The sequence below is a fragment of the Malaclemys terrapin genome, chromosome 8, assembly GCF_027887155.1.
Source record: "Malaclemys terrapin pileata isolate rMalTer1 chromosome 8, rMalTer1.hap1, whole genome shotgun sequence".
NCBI lineage: Eukaryota > Metazoa > Chordata > Testudines > Emydidae > Malaclemys > Malaclemys terrapin.
The window spans coordinates 96,767,054-96,786,279 of record NC_071512.1 but is presented as its reverse complement, the minus strand read 5'-3'; the positions used below and the strand labels follow the sequence as shown (position 1 = coordinate 96,786,279).

The following is a 19,226-nucleotide window of genomic DNA, read 5'->3' as shown; positions in this document are numbered from 1 at the left end:
TGGGGGAGGGGGGAAACTAACAGATAATTATCTTGGAAATGGAAAAAAACAAGCCAAAGGATGACTTTGAAAAGAAATCAGCCATCTGTTTGGTAGACACAACACAATGAGTCAGATACTACCCTCAACCTATACATACGTGACTTCCATTGACGGGAGAGTTCCACTGGGGATTGCTTCCTATCTTTGCACAGACTATAATGTAGTTTTAATCACTGCTGAAAGGCTCAGACAGTAATACTGAAATAGGTTTGAAATATTTCCCTGAGGGAAAAATTAATAGGACAAAATTCATCCCAGTGCGCAGGTTCAGCACAGGACCCTTCTGTACAGCTTAAGCCTTGAGCTGGTACACTAGGCAAGCTAAGCTCTCTCCCTATGGCCCTGCGAAGGCTAGTGGGTAAGGCAGTGACTGGGCCAAATCAGAGGGAGGGTTCACAGGATCCATCTTCATCTGAAAGGGGTATAAAGAGGCTGTGACTGCTACTGTATCCCACAGGCTTGCATAGCAGCTACTGAGGGCCCGTGCATCAGTGCCTCGTGTTGCTCCCATTGGGAAGTGGGTTTCATATAAACAACTCTCTCCCTGCCAGTTCTTCCCCACAGCCCCCAACAACCTCCTGCGCCCAACAAACCCACCCACCCACACCACACGCACTTCATCCATGCAATGACCAACAGCTCTGGCTTTATTCGGGTGAAGTGAATTCTACCCAGAGTGCATGAACCTTCTAATCAAACAGACAATATCATGATTCTGATTAATTTACAGCTGTAGCTTCTGATGGAGTAAAAGGAAAGGAAAACTCATGTGCACAATTTACTATTTGAACCACCAGTGTCAGTAAGAACGAACAGTATAAATCTTAGGCGTGCTAAAGATATTGGACATTACAGTGCTTGTAGGACAAAGAATGAAAGCTGGGGGAAATAGGAGCTTAAAGTCATTTCTGTCCCTTAACCCAGTGGTTCTCAACCAGGGATCCGAGGCCTCCTAGGGGGCCGCCAAGCAGGGCCGGCATTAGACTTGCTGGGGCCCAGGATAGAAAGCCAAAGCCCAACTGCATGAGGCTGAAGCCCAGGGCCCTGAGCCCAACCACCTGGGGCTGAAGCTAAAGGCTGAGCAATGTACCTATGCGGGAGCCCCTGTGGTGTGGGGACCCAGGCAATTGCCCTGTTTGCTACAACACCTGCCCTGACTTTTATATGCAGAAAACCAGTTGTTGTGGCACTGGTGGGCTGTGGAGTTTTTATAACATGGGGGGAGGGAGGAGTGGCTTAGAAAGAAAAAGGTTGAGAATCCCTGCCTTAACCTACCTACTCACAATACAGTTGCTTTAGCTGACAGAACTAAGTAAAGGACTGTTATGAAAGTGATCCTTAAGGAAAAACCTACATTATGCTCGAAGTGGGATAAAGGGAAACTTCAGTACTTCTCATACAGAAATGCTGGGGCTGGGGGGAATGGAAATGGTATCTTGATCAAATGTTTAAACAAAAATTAAGGGCCAGAACCTTGCATGTGAACGAGCTATGCTCGGTGCTAGACCTGTGGGGACAGGGAGGAAGGTGGTTCAAAACCACCTTTGCACTCTCCCAGTCGTGGGGAACTTGGGTCTGGCACCCATCATACGTTAGAGCAGACTGCAGGCTGCTTTAACTTATCCTGGCCACTAACACCTGCCTGCGGCCATTCTGAGGCTGGGGAATGTCAGAGTGCAAATTCTGTCCACGTCCCTCGCCATCAGGATGGGATGGGGTGGAGCAGGTGGTGCAGAGCTGAGTAAGTGTCACCAATGAATGCCCCACATCAAAGGAATCCCCAGATATTCTTTTGCACTGCAGGAGTGGAGCCAAGGGACTGGAACAGAGGCAAAGATCTGCCACCTTTAAAGGTGTTATTTTGTTTTTAAATAACAAACTGCACTTCATTTCAGCTTTTCATGATGGCATTACAGACACCGGTCAAATTTTTGTAGAGCATTGTGACTTGAGTGTAATGAGGCTTCCTGTTACATGTTTAGCCCAAAGTGTTTTTAGTAAATAGCTGACAAATGTACTAGTGTAAGAAGCCTCAACTCCGCTGACTCTTCCAGGGCTGGATTTGGCCCATTTGCTGAAACTTAAAGCAAATATGTTCACACACAACATAATCCCTCCACACAGTAGTGGGAAATTGGATAGGGGAAAAAAAAATCAAAAGTAATCAGAAAGGCGACACAAGTAAGATCACAGCAGCAGAACTGCCCTTTAATAGATGTCTAGCTTATTATTTATTAAAGCTTAATACTGCCTCCAAAACTTTTCCATGCAGTTGGCTGCAAACGCACAACCTCTTTTTAAAAACTGCATGAAATGTGGAATATGTAAATACCACAGCAATCACTCAAATGTGGACACAACATGCCAAATCCTTATTGGCACTAAATCCTTTAGCTTGTAAGGAGCATGCTTCCTGAAACGTGAACTCTAGCTTATATTGTAAAGTTTGCAAGACTTGCCCAAACGGTTTGACTTGTTTACTTGCTTCAGAAGTAATCTTACTCTTCCTGCTGTAAGTTTTCATTTGCATATGGCTGTAGATTGTTGTGTGTTTTGTGGAAGATGATTAACAGCACTGGAAATTTATGCCTCCTATACACAGTAAAGGTACATCCATAGGATGATGCTTCCCTATGCTGATAATCTGATATGGAAAGGACTTCTTGCATTGGGACAGTAGGCCAATCTCATCAGTCCCCATCCATTTCCATTAAAGGGCTGGTCTACACTGGGGGGGGGAAGGGGATCGATCTAAGATACGCAACTTCAGCTACGAGAATAGCGTAGCTGAAGTCAACGTATCTTAGATCGATTTACCTCGGGTCCTCACGGCGCGGGATCGATGGCCGCGGCTCCCCCGTCAACTCCGCTTCCACCTCTCGCTCTGGTGGAGTTCCAGAGTCGACGGGGAGCACGTTTGGGGATCGATTTATCGCGTCTAGACGAGACACGATAAATTGATCCCCGATAGATCGATTACTACCCGCCGATCCAGCAGGTACTGAAGACGTACCCTAAGAGTCAACATGGTTTCAATAAGTGTTGGAGCAGAACTTAGGCCTTTTCGTTTCTCTGCTTCTATCTGCATACAGGTCTGTGCTCATTAGTATAGTGGTATTTGAAATGGGGAGATCTTCTGCCACAAACGAAGCAAATCAACCCCCAGCTACTCACCAAATTATTAACGGGTTAATTCACCAGGGACACCAGACTGTCTTTGGATGCTAATGAGTTTCAGTCACTAACCTGGACTGATTTTGAACAACTGACCCAGAGGTGAAAGGCTTCATATCCTGTTACCAACACCATCTTGTCCTTGTTGCTGTTGCAGTAGTTTTTTTTTAACTTGTTCAAAGCACAGTCCTAACTCCCAATCCTTAGAAAATCTCTGCTCAGTAATTAATTTATAACAGTCTCTTTGTGTTGATTGGCACGCTGTGTGGGAGCGTCAATAGGGCCCTGTCAGCATTACCTGCTTAGGAGACGACACAAACATACAGTCCTGTCAGAGAGGGGCAGAAGAGTGTGACCGATTCTACTTACAGCAAGGATGGCAATGAGAATCCCTGCAGCACACAGCACAGCGTCGTTAATCGTCTCGCCCGTTTTCAAAGGGTACTTGATACTCTCGTCGTTGCAGTAAAACCCCCTTTGGTATGGCTGGATTGTGCTGGTTTCAATGATCAGAAAGGGCAGACCAGCTGGGGGAGAGAAAAGACAAACAACAAAGAACAACACAAAAGAAAAAAATCAGTAACATGGACAAATACAAACAAAAAGCAACAAAGCCCTCCTCAAGAACGCCATAAAACACAATGCACCACAACTCTCATGATACTTTTCTTTTTTTCCTAATCCGTTTCCAAAGTGCACAGTGTTGGGAACTGTTTTATTAAGTTTCTCCTAGGGAAAAAGTACCTATTCTGCTATGGTTATCAGATGTACATGCTGCATGGTCCCAGTGAAGCCTTGCGCACTACAAATATTAACTTACAGGAATGAATGCCAGCAGCATCACTGCAAGAAGTCATGGAATAGAATATGACACTATTCCCCACAGAGCGCCTGGCGCTGTGACCAGAGCACCAAAATGTCTCTCTGACATGACATGATGGAAGCTGAGTTGGGCAGGGCTATAGAAGGAGTTACTGAATAAACAAACTCTAATTAGCAAATATCAGGTCATGCTTTTCCTGCCATATTGACCAGCCAAGCCCCATCTACACTGGCTTCGATACAGTTTTTAAAAACAAAACGAAATTGCATTTCCATGGTTAATATATCTCTGTGTCTTAAAGGGGTTCCAACACAGTTTGCCTGGCCAATGTGGACAAAGGATTGGCAATGTTTGGCACACGACCTGCCAGGGTAAGCCCCCAGGAGGGCCGGGCCAGGCCGGGCTAACATCATTAGCGCAATCTTTCTTTGAACACTTTTTGAATGCTAGTCAAACACAGCATCTATCCAACCATCCACAATAGCTGGTGAAACCACATCAGATCCTACTGGCTGCAACCATGAGAAATACCTTTTTAAAACACTGTCTTAAAGACCTTAATTGCCACACTGTAGCTGGAACTTCAAACCAGATGTACACTATATGGTCACAGACCAATAGAAACTGGTTCTAATACAAGCTAATAAAACTTAGAATTATTATTAATATTAACAATAATAATATTATTTCAGAGGAATGTAGCATTGTCTAGAACAGGGATCGGCAATGTTTGGCACGTGGCCCACCAGGGTAAGCCCCCTGGCAGGGCAGGCCGGTTTGTTTACTTGCCGCGTCCGCAGGTTCGGCCAATCGCGGCTCCCATTGGCCGCGGTTCGCCACTCCAGGCCAATGGGGGCTGCGGGAAGCGGCGTGGGCCGTGGGATGTGCTGGCCACAGCTTCCCGCAGCGCCCATTGGCCAGTGGGAGCCGCGATCGGCTGAACCTGCGGACGCGGCAGGTAAACAAACTGGCCCGGCCCTCCAGGGGGCTTACCCTGGCGGGTCGCATGCCAAACATTGCCAATTCCTGGTCTAGAAGTTAGAGTAGAGGATTGGAAATCTTTCATAGTTCTGTTGCTGATCTTGGATGAGTATGGGCAGGCCACTTAACACATCTATGTGCCTCAGTTTCACCAAGTGTTTTGCTGTTGACTTCAATAACAGCAGGATCAGTACAATTGATCGAAAAGCTCTTTGTAACCTTTTCAAAGTGATTTACAACTACACATATAGGGAAATCTTCTTCCGTCTCTGAAATAATAGCCCCATTGAGGTGAAACAAAAAACCATTGAACAATGCAGCAACACTACTTAACAGTTTCGGACATGACGCAAACAGCAACAAAAAACAATGTTTGACTGAAACTACAGGGGATAGCATTTAGGTAAGCAAAATGTAATTATCCAAGTTCGCATTTGGCTAAAACACCAGGACTGCTCACCCTACTGTTGCAAAAAGTGTCATGGAATATTTATTGACCACTAACTGGGTTAAATGTCTGAGTTCTGGTTTACACTCTTCCAACTTTAAAATTATCAGATTTTTTCCTCTTAAATTAAGAAATGTTGCTTCCTGGTTTTCACTTGATTTGCCTCGAGCAAAGTTTTACTGCTGTCATAAACAGCTACTCTGTAATTAGTGAAGGATTTTGTCCAGAAAGGTAAAATCAAAGGTTCATTTTAAAAATGGTTTCAATTTGTGTATGAACAAGTTAAAGTGCTTACATTTTGTAATCCGTTTTGGAGTTCTTTCATTCTGTTTTAACAGATTTTTCTAATCCATAGTTATTACTTTTTGCTGATTGCCTTAAATAAACGATTCACAATGTGAAACGTATAAATGTACTCTGAAAAAGGTCTCTCATTCACACACACACACGCGCGCGCACACACACGCAGCTGAATTCTGTTCTCAGTTTCTCAAATACAGCCGAGACCATAATTTGGCACAGTGTTCTGGGTTATTGTGTATGTGATTTTCTATAAGAATATAAGGAGCTGGTAATATTAAACACACAGAGATCCAGGCTGCCTGCAATGGGCTGTCTGTTTTCCAACACACTAATGAAATAGTGAATAAATGTCTCAGAACTATTCCTCTTGTCAACTCATCTCAGGCTTTGCAAATAAAATTGGACATCTCATGTGGATCCAGCTCATCTTCATTCCACTGTCTAAGAGTTTTGAAACCTAGCCAGTTTGGCTCTGAAAGGTATCTCTTAAGCCGGCAATATGATATTAATAGCCTTCTTTAAAGATCCAGAGTAGCCCGATGAAAAATTGCACCAGAAAAGCTAACGCTGTTTGGTGCGATCCAGTTTCACCACCACTTGAAACAGCAGCATAACCGTTGAACTTGGGGAGTAGACATACCACAGTTACATGGCTTATTGTTATTTCTCCAGTTCCTCTTTTTAATAGCTTTCACATGACAGGTCTGTAAAACACATGTTCCCACAGACAATGAAACACATCTGAAAGAAAGAAAGAAAGAAAGAAAGAAAGAAAGAAAGAACAATACTGTTCCTGTGTACTATATGAACCCAGGAATAATAAAGATTTGTTTTCCCTTCATTCATTGAACAGCATGAGGTTGTAGTATTTCTGTGTGTTCAATCATATGTTGGATTGCCACAGCTATAATAAGAGCATAAGTGGCATACATTGTGTCTATTTTCCTAAAATGCACATAGACATAGTTTAGAAAAAGCCAATGGTTTTGTTTTCTCTCCTATAAACTTGTGGTTTAGTGGGATATTGCCAATAGAGTCTTGACATTTTTCCAGCAAAACAGTAACCTCAGATTCCCTTCTTTTCTTTTTCCTTTTTTTTCTTTTTTACAAGAGAAACATAAACATACCCTCACTAGCTCAACGGATATTGCTTAGAAGATATAATATACCCTAGACTGTGGGCTAGAGGCTGTTCTTTCAAAGGTTATTATCCAAGTGACAGAAGGCACCACTCTTGTAATAAAGAATGTGCTGCCAGATACCCTGCTAAAGATGGCCCTTTTTTGAAAAGATTATCTCTCTGAGCACAGATTGTCTAAGTGACTGTCACCACTCTCACTTTCAGGCACTTCACATGCTTTCTGGCAATTGTTAGCATTGAGAATGCAACATAGGGAAGCCTGTACTAGTACCAGAAGCTATTTGGAGAATGGATTTTACAGAAGATGCTATGGATGAAAAAGAACACAATAAAGGAACAAAAGGAAAGGTCCCTTCAGGGTTCCTTACAGAGATGTTCCTGATTCTGCTTTCATTTACACTGGAATATTCATCAGAGAGTTAAAGACTTCCAGATTAGAGAGGTGGCAATTGTCTATCAGAAAGAGAAGGCAAGTGTCATGGAGGGTGACAAACAATGGAGTTAAATCAATGAAGTTACAGCAAGAGAGCAAAGTTTGGCCCCATCACTTTTCCTGTACTAGTGCCATAAGGAGAATAAAAAGACAAGTCCAATTTTCCACTGTGGCATCTTAATAAGACATCCACATTTTTCATTTTGGATGCTCATATTGACACTTTCCCATAAACGTACACACTGTGCCCTTATGAAGTGATTTGTGTGTCCAAATTCAAGATTTGGACCTCATTTTAAGGCACCCAGCTTTTAAAAGCTACCATCCTCCATGATCCCTTAACATCACTAGAAGACAATGGCAGAAGCCCTCAGAGTGTTTAGAAAGTAATGAAAGTCAAACAGGCAATCCTTAGAAAGCAGGGGAGAGGTGGTAAGTCCATACCAAGGAGATTGGTTGATCCATATAATAGGCAATAGATTGTACCATCCTAAAATGATATCTGGTAGCTATTTATCCTGGTGCTTCTGTCCATGGCTCATGTTCATCTATGCCAGCGATCCCCAAAGTGTGGGGCGCCCCCTCCTACCTCAGAGGGGCATGGAAGAACAAACGGGGGGGGGGGTATAGCATGGCCAGGACAGGGCAGGGCCATGCCAGCCACCACAGTGGCTGGGAGGGAGCGCCATCCAACCCCTCCCCACTCCAGTCCCGCTCCCAGCCACATAACTGACTCCCGGCCCTGCGCCTGGCACTGTCCCCAGCTTTGGCGTAGCTCAGCTCAGCTCCTGGCCCTGCACCAGCCCCCAATCTCTCACGCTGGCCGCGGCTTTGTTCCCAGGCCGGGGCTGAGGCTGGGGGCAAAGACAGGAGCAGAGCTGCACTTGGCCACCGACCCAGCTGCCAGCCCCAACCACAGCCCAGCTCCCGCCCCCACCCTCGGCCCCTGGTCACAGCACCGCTCCCAGCCCGAGACCACCACCCCCCACAGCTGCAGCTCCAGCATCGGCCCCCTTACCCCGGCCGCGAGGGAGCAGGGCAGATGGGGTAAGGGGGGGGGTGAGACCTATGCTTTCAGTTCCATAGGAAAGGGTGGCATGAATAAACCTGTCCTCTAATACCGCTGCAGCGCAAAGGGATCACATCCTCTTTAGTACTGACAGTTCCCTTCTGGACACCTTAGATAATGGCAGGCAGACTTTACTGTAATGCTTCAAGAAAGTACCATTTCACTACTATCCAAGGGCAGGTCTACACTACCGGTTAAGTCGATCTGACTTATGTCGCCTCTCCCCAATCCCCAAATGATGCAATCTTTGCACTGTCCACACCGGCACTATAGCGGCAGGAGAAGCTCTCCCACCGACATAGCTTACGCTTCTCGCCGAGATGGAGTAATTATACCGACGGGAGAGCAGCCTCCCATTGGCACAGTGCATCTTCACTAGACGCGCTACAGCGACGCTGTGCAGATGTAGCACTGTAGTGTAGACTGGCCCTGAGGCATTCACATACAGATTTACCCTCACCAGACCCCTGTGAGGTAAGGAAGTGCTATTATCCCCATTTTACCTATAGGGAAACTGAGGCATGGAGCAATTAAGGAATTTGCCCAAGGTCACACAGGGAGTTTTGGCAAAGCTGGGAAATGAATCCAGTTTTTTTTGGATTCCTAGTCCTGTCTCTTAACTGCAGGACCATCTTTCTACCCTGTGGTCATATAAAGAGTTTCTGGTGTAATAACAACAATGAAATTCCAACCACACACCCTGAACTAGATATGCTCTGCTCCCCAACAGGGCTCTGCTCCAAACCAGGAACATAATAGAAATCTCTTGAGTCCTGATCCCGGACCATTAAAACCAATGGGAGTTTAGCCGTTGACTTCATTTGAAGCTGGATCGAGCCTCTGCTAAATGCAGCGTGAAGCAGGTGTGGATATTAATGAATTCAGTTAGGCACTGCAGGACTCCGTGGTGCTGTGCAGTGAAAAATTATGTTGCTTTTGTTGGGAGGAAGTCAAAGCGACTTTCTAACCCCTCGCTGCTGGTGTCCTACACTAAGATATTTCAGTAAAGGATTTAAATGTATTTGCCTTTATATTTAATAAAGCACATTATCCTGGAAGCCAATCAGGTTTTGAAATCTAGCATTGAGGAGAGACATCTCTTCCCCTGTTTATTAATGCCTTTTCCCAACAATCAATTCATTTTCAATACCTCCTGGGAATGCTAACAACCTATAGAAAAACAAAACAAAAACTTGCACTCACTGACCAGCTTCCAACATGCATAAAATCAAAGGCTGAAGAAAGGATTCTGTGTTGGGTTCAGTGCTTTGAAACTTGGAGTCTTTGAAAAGCTACCACTTGTGCAGATTTAAAAAAAACAGGATAAGCTTTCATTGGCCACCCATTGATAAAGTCATGTGGGAGGTGTTACTGGGGTGACCCAGCCATGAAGCTCTGATCTTCCCAGCCAAAGCTTCACCTTTGCACTAAATTAAACGCAGCCTTTTTTTTTTTTTTTTTAGAAGGTTTTTTTTTTTTTTTAAATCCTTGGAAGAATCTTTACTCTTTGCTCTCCCTAGACATCACAAGTCATCAAGAATTATATTTCCCATCATAGGCATCTCAGCTAAATGTCAGGAATTGCTACTTGAGACTTTGCGACAAGTATTCTGCCCTGTATTTGCTTTAGAGTCTATGATGCTCAGACCCCATGGAGGTTTTTAAAGTTTCACTGCATTCGGGTGCTAGCCTAATAGTTGAAAAAGATCTTTGAATAATATGGTGGGGCGGTGTGGTGTATCTGATTCCTCACTCAGGACACAGAGTATAAATATTTGGGTTTCATGTAAGTGACAGGGGTTCCTTTTAGAGTAATTAATGGCTGGGCTTGGGAATGTATAAAACTTATTTGGTTTACAATATTTCTTCAGATTTTGAAGGCTGGATAAAATCCAGATTAGACTAAGGTGGGCCCCTATTGAGACTTTCCCCAGCTCTTAAAGAAGAATTGCCATTTCAGACAAGGAAAGCACTAGCCCTGGCTGCTGGTGCTAATGTGAAATAGTCTGAGTATGGCTCATTTAGAAAACAAATATTTATAAGAAGACTTGAGCATTAAGGTGCCTCCCCCATGTCAAGCACAGGGAATCCTACCATGCCAGCCTTCCCAAGGGGCTTCAGCTGCAATGAAACCAGCGGCATTTTTATCAACTGTAAAAAACATTTTAGGGGCCTGAGCCAATGCCTACTGAAGTCAATAGAAAGGATCCCGTTGACTTCAGTGGGTGTTGGATTGGGCCCTAAGGCTGGGTTTTCGAAAGCAGTCTGAGGCAGTTAGATGCCCAACTCCCAAGGAATCTGGGTGCCTAACTCCTTTAGACTCCTATGGAAATCTCAGCCTAAATTACTAATATTTGTGTCTTATTGAAAGTAAATGAAATCACTTTAGCTCCATATTTTAATGGCTGCTTCTTTTAATTGTTATTCCTTTGGTTTCCAGCAGTCTAGTAGACCTCTCTCTGCCCTTGTCTACATGGAAATTGATCTGATTTCTTTAACAAGTGACAAAATTTTACCATCCACATTTTAAATACAACTCCCCATTCAAATCAATTAGCAGTTCCACTTCTCTTATGGGAAAGTCCTACAGAAATGAATAGGGATAAAAATGACTCTAAAAACCCACTCCATTTAATGTGGGTCATAAACCTGCTTTAGAATCCTACAAATCCTATAGAAAGTCACCACTCGTTATTCAATTTGATTGTTTAACTCTATGGAAAAAGGCCTATGATACCATATGTTGATTTTAACCAAAATATACAGGCTTTAGTTTATTTTCTACTCACAACAGGTTTTGCTACACAATTCACTAACCTTTGTTTCTGTCTGTGTAAGTCTGGTCTGGTGTCCCTCCTGCTTACAAAAGGGGTGGCATTTCATTACTATTAATTGCGTTTAAGCCAATAGGCAGAGACATAATTTAACTTAAGCATGGACAGACTCCCAAGTCCATCATCTGCTACAGAGCCTAGAGGTGTGCTAATGGGAAAGCAGAGCACACTGTGATCAAGACATGAATCTTGCTGTCTAATTATTAGTGATGAGCTCGTTATTCACATTTTCTGAGCAGCGTTAATCTCTCTCTGTTTTCCCACATGATACTTGCAGTGTGCTTCACATAACCTGGAAGGAAAGAATATTTAATTCCTGCATGTACATCCCTGTAATGTTTATGGCCCCAATGAGATGTGCTACTAATGACCCTTATGCACATGTGTATTCCTTCTGACGTGAATGAGACTGTGATTTGGGGTACAGCAGTGATTTTCAACCTATGAACCGCGGACCCCTGGGGGTCCACGGACTATGTCTAAGATTTCCAAAGAGGTCTGCACCTCCATTCGAAATATTTTAGGGGCCCGCACATGAAAACAGGTCGAAAACCACTGGTGTAGAGAATCCCATTGGAGTGCTGAGGCCTAAGGCAGGAATTTACTAGTGGTATTTGAGCTTGACGTTCCATCCATTCACTTCACAATTTTTTGTGATACATGAACCAATAATTTGGGAACTGCTGGCCCAAGGTAAACTATGTCGCCACCTACTAGTCAAATGCATTTATCAGGAAAGCAGCAATGAACAATTTCAGGATTTTGAGGTACATCTGTGAGTATAACACTGTTAAAAGGTCAGATCCTGACAGTGATTATCTGTGTGGGCTTTCTGGGCTGGTTATATAGAAAAGATCTTGGCAGCAAACACATTTAAAACAAATAGCAAATCATCCTCAGACACTGATGGGTTGGACAGATCATCATCAAACTCTTTCTGATTCAAAGTCTAAGCAGAAAAAGCTTCACTCTACTATTGGGATCTTACGGTGCCAGATCCTGTTCCAAATTATATGAATGGGAGTTTTGCCCTTGATTTTAGTGGGAGCAAGACTGGGCCTCTAAAAATGTCTGTTATCTATTTACTGAGGTAAACAACACATACAAAGAAAGAAAGAAAATGACACAAGAAGAAAATATCAAGCAGTAAACTCAGCTGTTCCTCCTGGGAGTTCTACTTACAGTTCTATATTTAAAAAGGCGTATATATTAAAGTACACATTTATTTTTGAAATGGATAAAAATGCACTAATAAGAATTAAAAGTCCTTGTCCAAGACACACTACCCAAGTGTATATAAAATTCTGTGTTCATGTGCTAAAACAAAGGCCAGACGGGCAGGACAGCCAGTGTTGGACAGGGTGAATACAAAAGTTATTATAAATGCCAAACCAGAGCCATCTGCAGCCCAACAAGAATGGGAACAAAGACATCATTTCAGATGGTCTAAAGCAAGAAATAAAATGTGATATGCAGTAAAAACCCAAAGTGTCAAGATCTTACAAGACACCTCTATAAATCTGAAAGTTTGGAAGAAATAGGCAGATATGACATGGCTGACCTTGGATGTCCCAGCTAGAATGGGAAATGGTTTTAGAATGGGTTTGCAATGTCTCCAATACTCATGGCAAATACACCATGTGAAAAATATACTGAGGAGATTATTATGTTTTCAGTTATAAATGTAGTGAATGTAGCTTACTATATTGGTCAATGGAATTTTGGAATGAGTTTTGCTTCAGCATGACTTCTTCATGTTTGTGTATAAATTGCTCTACTATGACTTGTCATTCCAATGGAAGGGCCTGAGACCACATAAGACCTGTGGATTCGAATCCCATGATTAAGTTCATAATTTGGGGGGCAGAGGCGGTGGGGGTGGGAAAGAAGGAATTCCACAAAGCCCAAATTATATTCTTTCAAGGAAACCTGGGAGCTCGTCTTTAAACTGGTTTAAGAGTAAATGGAATCTATTCTCTCCTTGAGACACACTACTCCCATTGACACAAATAGGAATCATGAACAAACCCAAGTACTCAGAGACTTTTTATTGTAATTATGGGACCAGATCCTGCTATTGAGGCCAATGTGAGTTGGGTGCAAGGAGAGGTGGCAGGATTAGGTCTATTCCATCAGTTGTTACATATGCTGAAATTTAATGGGATTATTCCTGTGAATAGGGACTGATGGAGCTTGCCCTTAATATATATGCAAATAACACCCAGTGGCCTCAATATCTTAGCACACTGCCCGCAAACAGCGTAAGCTATAACCCCTGGCTACTTTTCATACAACAGTCATTATAACATCCCTGCAATTTCGTGAGTCCACATTTTGACATTCACAAAACTTCATAGACATTGAAAAAAAATGAAAGGGTGAATGCAGAAGCTTTTGGAAATGAAAGTGAAGCCAGCTCATCTTGTCCATGTGCGGCCTTTTTTAAAATTAAATTTTCAGTTTCATCTGTTTTGCTCCCAAGCTTTGTTTGCTCTCCCCCTGAGATGCCCGGAATTACGCATATTTTTGGAGCAACTTTCCCTTTCCAGCCTGCTCAGGATACGACAAGCCCCGGGCTTGTAGCGCTGAAGATTGCAGCGAGGAGCTTTCTGACGCAGCTCTGTCAATGTACCTATTGTAAAGGCAGAAGCCTTCTTCAGATTTGAAGCAGCGGCCACCTGCACAAATAATGGAGGGATATAACTCTGTAACTGAATACAAGTACTGAAAGCTTAAAAAGTCTGTAGTCCAAAAAAATCCTTTTGACCTTCTACTTAAAAGTTCACTAATCACTTTTTATTTATAATTTATTTCCTCTTGCTATATTTGCCTTAGATAATACACTTTTTTTGGAAGTTCCCCAGGAATAAATGGTATTACGCAACTCCCATGATTAAGTGGAAGTGAAACTCCCCCCTCCCCCCAGATAATCAAGGGTTGGTACATTTTCCAGAGACCTGTCCAAGAAGCAATATGCAGCACACAACAAAGAGAAAAGGGCAGGTGTTTAAGGGACCAGTCAAAAGCCCATTGAAAACTACAGGAGTTTGACCTTAATGAACTTTTGATCAGACCCTAACAAGCTTTGTCTACACACTGAAGATGTACCAGTTTAACTTTGCTGTTGTAGTTAAAGCAGTACACACACACACACGCAGTTATTGTGTGTGTAGTCCAGGCCTAAATAAACACTTTCTTATCAAAAGGCCAGCACTGAGGTCATTACTCAGTCCTTTTTGAGGTACATAGGAGCTTTCCTGAGTAAGGACTGATGAACCAAGTTGCCCACAGAGATTATGGACCCTTTTCTGAATGCTCTGCCCCCAATCTTTGCCCATTCTCTTCTCATACCAACTCATGTTCTCCTTCAAGCGAGGAGCTTGCCTGGATGCTGCAAACCAGATCCCGATAGCAACCATAGTGCCTTGAGGATATGGACCACTGTGAAATGAATAACAGGGAGAGTAGAACTAAATCAGATGCCCCCTTAGAGCCATTTTAACTAGGAATGAAATTTAAACCTTTGAAAATCCTGTTTCAGTCTCCTCAATCTCCTGTTTTCACTGGGAATACAGAAGTGCTAAGTCTCCTGGATTTGTTATGTGGGCACACAGGTTCTTACACAACCACATCACGGTGAACTGATAGACCTTTCATGGTTTCAATTACTCTGGTCTGAAGTAGCTGGAAAACCTACAGTGAAAGGGAAAGCCACTGTCTACAGGACTGAAAAATCCCTCACAAGCCATTACCAGAGGAGGATGAATTCCCCACCCTGACGTTCCTGCCCCTCTGTGGAAAGGTTCCTAGGCAACTAATTTGCCTGCACATTATTTATATTCCCAACATTCTTTGGGTTGAGATTTTCAAAAGCGACCAGGGATTTTGAGCACTTCCATTTTTGGGTGCCCAAATTGCAGGTACCTTAAATGGGTTTGGTTTTTTAGAAATTGCTGAGCAACTACATTCTGAAAATCAGGCCCCTCGTAGGCGTATCAAGTTGGGCACTTAAAAATATACTAGCTGCTTTCAAAAATACAGGCCCTGGCTTCCATGTAAGCAAGGGGCAGCATTAGACCTTTACTATGTCATCTTAGCTTACACTTTGGCACAATTTCCCACCCTTATCAAACTAGCTCCTACCATAACACAGCTGAGGTCGACACTGTAACGGCAATAGCAATGCATTCGAAGGGCTGATGCTTTGCCCAGTTGCATTTTGCAAGCAGGCAGGTAATGTGCTGGTTTATGCACACGTTTTCATCGATTACAGTTTAAATCAGGTCTAAGTTTGTTCCTAATTCTAACGGTGCAGGCAGCAGCTAGCCTGCTATTCACTTGTACTCCCAGGACACAATGTGTGTAGTGTTCTTTTAAACACAAAAATGGATCACTCCCAACTTCCCTTTTCAGAACTCTTGTAACAATGCAGTGCCCTGCTGTCAAGCAATGTGTGAATAAATTGGGGAAAAAAGGTTAAAGAAGCCCAAGGGAATGGCAGTCCCTTTTTCTTTATTGCGGTAAATTTCGACAAAGCCTTCACTGTTCTCTCCATTTTTTCTGAAGGGCTTAGTGCCAAGTAACATTATTCCTCTTCACCATGGTACTGCCATGAAATCAGCCTGGTATGTTTGCCTGAAAATCGTAGGTTTTCATGGAAATTGTTTTTCCTCCACAACAACTCCCTTTGTAAAATTAGACATGAAAAGAGGAGGAGAAGCGCTCAGGCTGAAATCTAATCACAGGAACAAAGCACTGAGCAAATGCCACAGCAACTACGAGAAAAGCACAAATAACATCTGAATTCAGCACCGCACAATACGGCTCCTGGAGTTCATTAAAATGTATACTCCCTTCCCAGACAGTAACATTCTCAAACTCCTTTACCACCTACCTTATAACATTGAGCCTAGTATAGATATGGAGAATGCATTTTAAATATCTTTTCACAGCCAAGTATTTTAAGCATTCTAATTACATGAAAGCATTTTTTCCACACCATTAAAACTATGTAATGATTTCTAATAAAAATAGTTTATTTTCTTAAAAAGGAATATTTCTGGCTCCTGTTAAGAGACAGGATCTCTGAGAATTCTTAGGAATGCCTTCTATTTTCCAATCACTGCCTCATTTAAAAATAAGCAAATAGATGCTTTAGTCCTCAGACTGGGACTTGGAGGGTCTTAGTTATTCAACAAACTAACCTTTATTAAATCCTGTCAAAAGGAAAGATTTGACGCTTTTCAATATGCTTACTATATAAACTGCTGAAAGACCAGCAAACTTCAAAAGCTTCGCAAACTGAGCTCAGGTTTGGCAAGAGTTCATTAGCTGCCTATGTCTTTTCTGTGTGTGGCTTGTAATTACATGCAGACTTGATGCCAGATCTTAATCTATTAAGGGGTACCAATTAACATGCTGCTGGATGATTCACAGGTAGTTAATGTCAAGAAGTATGCACCCCACACACCAAACTTCATATGCTGATTTTAGTTGTTTTTTTTTTAAAGTAGTGAACTTTCATGGTGCTCGGGAAAGGAGATATTACCATGACAGGTGGTAGGAGAGAACTGAACAAGCTTCCTCATGCTTTCTGCTAATAGGACACAAATCAATGAGCCTGATCTTGCAATTTTTTCCCAGGTAAAACCTCCCATGGAATTCATGTTTTGCCCAGTCAGTGGATGTTTTGCCTGAATGAGAACTGAAGGATAGGGCCCTAAATCTGATACAAGCCTGGTCATTTCACTGTTGCTCTCTTTCATGAGCACAGTTGTGTCATACTTTGAAGGGGGTTTTATTTCTGTAGGCAAATGTTCCCTTGGGAACTAGGTTGTGACAATGCAGCTCATTTTCTTTATGACTTGATTAGAATTTCAATGTAGATCTTCAGAGGCAAAAAGGCTACTGTATATATCAAACCCACTATTATTTCCCCTGTCAACACCTTTCTAAAAGCAACCTAAAATCCTAGCAAAGGCTCAACCAGTTGCCCTCAACACTATGGGAAATGGTGTCATTTTTCACTCACTATCATACTAGTTGGAAAAATCTCTCCCTCCCTCCTCCCGCAATCATATGCACCAAATTGCTTTCTTCCTGCACTTCCCAATGTTAAAGTGCCACCTCCCCTACCAAGAATGCACGTTACTCCTATTATGAACAAAGAAGCATTCTCCACCTAACATTCAGTGAAGCATGATGCATGGAGGCAGTTATTTCGCAACTATGTAGGAATTAATTAATGATTATGAAATAATTATGAGTTTCCATCACTGGAAGGCATCACGCTACAATCCAATTTAACTGAGCAAAATTAATATTAAGCTTTAACCTTGATGGTTGGAATTAAACTGCTCATTACCCACTCACTAGGCTATGTCCCTTTGCTTCCCCACTGCACCGGACAGGCATACAAATTGAGTTTTCAGGGAGTGAATCTATTTTATAAACACTACAATCTTTAACCAAAGGATCTTCCTTTTTCCTGAGCATTAACATCTTCAAAGCTGGTTGGTTAGTGTCACTGCTGTTCCCTTTGCGGGGAGGAGCAGGGGGCGGGCCCTAGGCCTTCACGGAAGGCAGCAGGGGGGAGGCTGGCCCTAGGCCTCCGTGGGGGGGGGGGGCTGGCTTGGGGGGCAGGGGGAAACCACCCCCCAGAACTCAGCAGTGGCACGGCTGGGGCTGGGTCGCTGCACTCCCGCCACTGGTGAATGCAGCCCCGGCCTTGCTGCAGAGCTCAGGGGAGTGAGGGCGGGGCTGGATAGGGGTGGGAAGAAGCGGGGCAGGGACGGGGCCATGAGGAAGAGGTGGAACAGGGGCTGGAGCAGCACGCAGCTGCATACTTTGCGTATGGGTAAGGACATCCCTGAACCCAGGACCTCCAGAACTAAAGCATGAGCTTCTGGAGCCAGAGATAAAAGACTAATTCTTCTAGCTGGCAGCTATAACAGATTCATATTCTTTGTGGATCAAGCCTAAAGGGCCACATACACATCAGTGGGCTGCACTGACATCTTTGACTTCCATGTGATTGTATATGAGGTGAGCATATGCAGAATTTGACCCTTTCAATCATAACCCGGAAAAAAATAATGAGCAAAAGTGCAACTATTCAAGAGATCTTATTAAAAGGGTATTCTTCACTCATAGGCTAAGTGGCAATTTTTTGAATTCTTTTTTGATGTGCATAGATATAAAAATTCCTCTAAATGATACATTTTTTAGGAAAGGTAGAACTGCAATTTTGTGCAAAAAAGGTATGATTTAAGGATTGTTCACAGTCATCTGACGGGCTAAAAAAAATAACAGATTTCCAAATACTCCAATTTATCACAATGATTGGTTTGCCAGGTGAAAATTAAGAGTCAAGGTCTCTTCTTTCTTATCCTACTTGACACTCTCTAATGATTTGTATAGCACTTCTACAGTCCCTGGATCGAATGCATTCTTTTGATAGCCAATCTTCATCTGCATCCTGCATTAGCCAACAACTTGCAGAGGCACCATAAAACCAATGACTCATCTTGTTTGCAAGCTCTTAGTCATGAGAACAATGTGCTGATAGATTGGGCCATCATTGTCCTTCCAGGCTGTTCCACTTGCCATAACCCATGAAAACGCATAGGGACTTTCACACCTATCTTGGATTTGGTTCCAATCTCATAGCTAAGAGGCAGCCTGTTCTGGAAGCCTATAGTGGGAATCCATTGGAAGATAGGAAACAAAAGAACGGAAAAATGATAACGATAATGATAATGATATCTAACAACTGATTACTGTTGCTGTGGTCATGTCCTCAGACACCCAGTGAGTTTAATGTTTCGGATGCCATTCAGCAGATCAATCAGAGCTCTGCAGAGGTACATTTGTTATTACATTAAGCCTAATATTAAACATACATGTTAAATAGTCTGTCAAACGTTCCATAATAATACACTCCGGCAGGAAGGTAATACAATGGCATGGTGTACTGCTC

At 42.9% G+C, this 19,226-nt stretch overlaps 1 protein-coding gene across 1 annotated transcript in view; it reads right to left on the bottom strand.

Annotated features, from left to right (window-relative positions):
• PLPP3 (phospholipid phosphatase 3) overlaps positions 1-19,226 on the bottom strand; it is a 69,224-nt gene that overhangs the window by 29,931 nt on the left and 20,067 nt on the right. The window contains exon 2 of the mRNA XM_054037220.1: positions 3,586-3,743. Within this exon, the coding sequence (XP_053893195.1) occupies positions 3,586-3,743 (158 nt within the window). The remainder of the gene's footprint in view (positions 1-3,585; positions 3,744-19,226) is intronic.